At 40.0% G+C, this 2,510-nt stretch overlaps 1 protein-coding gene across 1 annotated transcript; it reads right to left on the bottom strand.

Moving 5' to 3' along the window:
- Positions 1-396: 396 nt before the first annotated feature.
- On the bottom strand, positions 397-1,937 carry ZNF645 (zinc finger protein 645). The gene has a single exon (XM_011935099.1). It carries the CDS (start codon positions 1,864-1,866, stop codon positions 589-591), a length of 1,278 nt encoding a protein of 425 aa, XP_011790489.1. The 5' UTR covers positions 1,867-1,937; the 3' UTR covers positions 397-588.
- Between the last annotated feature and the right edge of the window lie 573 nt (positions 1,938-2,510).

Below are 2,510 nucleotides of genomic sequence, written 5' to 3'. Positions count from 1 at the left end.
TCTCCAAATGATTTAGTAATGTTTTTTAACATTGCAAACATAAATCTATCATAGTACTGGAATTCTGACACATTTTGGTGCTTCTGGGGCTGTCTAAAAATGAAAAGGCATCCAAATGAAATGCACTATACACTTATTATACCTTAAAATTTCAGTTCCTAAAACGTGAAATAATTATCTACCATTTAGCTGTCTGATTTAACTGTACATTGTAGTAGATTTTTACCTCTAGGATTTTTACTGTACTTTGGGAAATTAGTGGTAAAACATGTTTAAAAAACAGCATGTGACTATACTTGAGTTCACATAAAATAGCATTTTTACAACTATATTGCAATTTAATCCTTTTTCACAGGTTAACATATCACCAAAAAATAAAAATAAAAACCACAATACTTCTGAAAATGTAACAATGCATATTTATTTCAAGAAATCATTAGAGGTCACCTTTAGGTCAATTTACCACACCAGAGGAACAAAGTTGTTAAACTACAGCTGTGCTGAACTAAGCCACTTATCCACAGTACAGTATAGAAGTTGAAGTTTTTTTTCCCATCAGGTCTTCAGCTCAAAATACTATTATCATGCTTAATATGGTCTATGTCTTCTCTGGTGTGAATGATGTGATCCACCATGTAGGGCTGGAGGAGGTGGACTCCTCGTTGGTGGAGGAGGTGGCACTCCTTTCCATGCAGGCCATCTTCTATCATCCATTGCTTCTGTTTGTGTAAACTGAGGGCTCAAAGTTTCTTGATTTTCAGTGAACTGAGGTAAAAAGTTAGGGTTATAGTGGTGAAAAGCAAATTCACGTGCAGATGGATTACCATTTTGAGACTGGGGAGCACATGGTGGAGGAGAATTCATATAACGTGGCACCTGGGCAATAATATGTCCAAGTGATAGATCATAGGTCGCGGTTAGAGCTGGCACTTGGCTAGAAACCAAGTTAGGAGTATCTACATCCTGATGAGGATATGGCATTGGACAGTTTACTGGTGATGATGGAGATGGAGGTGGTGCATAATGCTGCTTTTGAGGCATAATATGACAAGGGGACGATACCACTGGTTGACTTTGATACTCAGGATAATAGTCAGGAGGTGATGGCTTCTTAGCACCAGAATCTGAGTTATTCTGAATATGATCAACTGTTAAATTGCTATGTTTTCTTGTAAAAACACTAACAGTTTCCCACTGGATGGGAAAAGGCGGACTTAGAGATAGTTCTGGGGGAGGAACCTGAAGATCCTTATGTGACTGATTATGTTGCTCGTGTGGCATTTGTTGCATAGACGGTAGTGACATCATGGTGTGCCGCTCTGGTGGAATATAGTATAGATGGTCCCTGTCTAGCAGTCTTTTAGGGATTTCAGCGATTTCAGTTCGTGGCGGAGCAATATGAGGACGAACTTTTGCAAGCGAAGCACCGGTAACTTGTTTTCGAGCTCTCTTATGGCGGCGTTTGATATGAGCCTGTAAGCTTTTCTGAGACAAATATGTTCTCCTGCATCCCTGGACAACACTACACATGAAGACAGAACCTCGTTTATGCTCCTCAATTCGCAGCACAGGATAACTACAGCGTGGACATATTTTATATCCGATTTTGTCATATAAATTAGCACAGTTATAGCAAAAAGCATGCTTGCATGGAATTATTCGCCCATAGATTTTAATAGGCAAATCACATTTGTCACAGAAATGAATTGGTGAATCATCCTTTTCACCTATGATGTTTATCTTAATGTCCCCCCAACAGTAACCAGGAATTTTTTTCTTTTTTCTCACCGGTTTAACTCCTTTAGAGTAGTACTTCCTGTCTTCATTATATTCACGTTCTTGGTCACCAGCAGGCATCTTGTTCATATTCCTTTGAGATGAGACACAGATTTAGGTTTGTCTACTTCTTCAAAAATGACTTTTAAAGGAATTCTTCAGCTAACATCAAGGCCACGCAACAATCCAGAACTATGAGTGCCTAGTAACCCATTATCAGCGTCATTAGGATCCAAGTTTCGGCTCACAAGGGACCGGGAGTCATGTGCCAGTAACACGTGCGCATTACAACGCATGTGCACCATCTTCCCAAGCCTAGGAGGTGAAAGTGCGATCCGATCCCGCCCCAACCCTCCACTGTTTTGACCTTTAAGGGCTTCCTTCTCTTCTCACCTACCCTGTCCCACCACTCTAGTGAGGGAGTTTGGGCAGAGAAAGCAAAAGCTTCAGTGTTGAGCTTGCTAATGCTACTCTTTAGTATTCAGAGAAAGGGGTCTTTGTGGAAACAGAAACTGATGGGCGTGCCCAGCAGGCCCTGCAGAGCTTTGCCTTCTAGGACTGACTTATTTTTATACTATTGCATTTTTGTGAACTGCCTTAAATCCCTCATTGGAATAAAATGGGATATGTCTGTATGTGTGTGTATGTATATGTACATACATACAAAATACACACACCTTTAAGATTTTGTGATTTCACGATACAGTAAGTTTAAAATCAACTTTGTCTGGAAG

Source organism: Colobus angolensis, unplaced genomic scaffold (genome assembly GCF_000951035.1).
Source record: "Colobus angolensis palliatus isolate OR3802 unplaced genomic scaffold, Cang.pa_1.0 Scaffold140, whole genome shotgun sequence".
NCBI classification, from domain to species: Eukaryota; Metazoa; Chordata; class Mammalia; order Primates; family Cercopithecidae; genus Colobus; species Colobus angolensis.
Note: the sequence above shows the minus strand (reverse complement) of the source record. Positions and strands in the feature narration are given on the sequence as shown.

Coding starts and splice junctions, on each gene's coding strand:
- ZNF645 (XM_011935099.1), bottom strand. CDS start 1,866: ATGAACAAGATGCCTGCTGGTGACCAAGAACGTGAATATAATGAAGAC.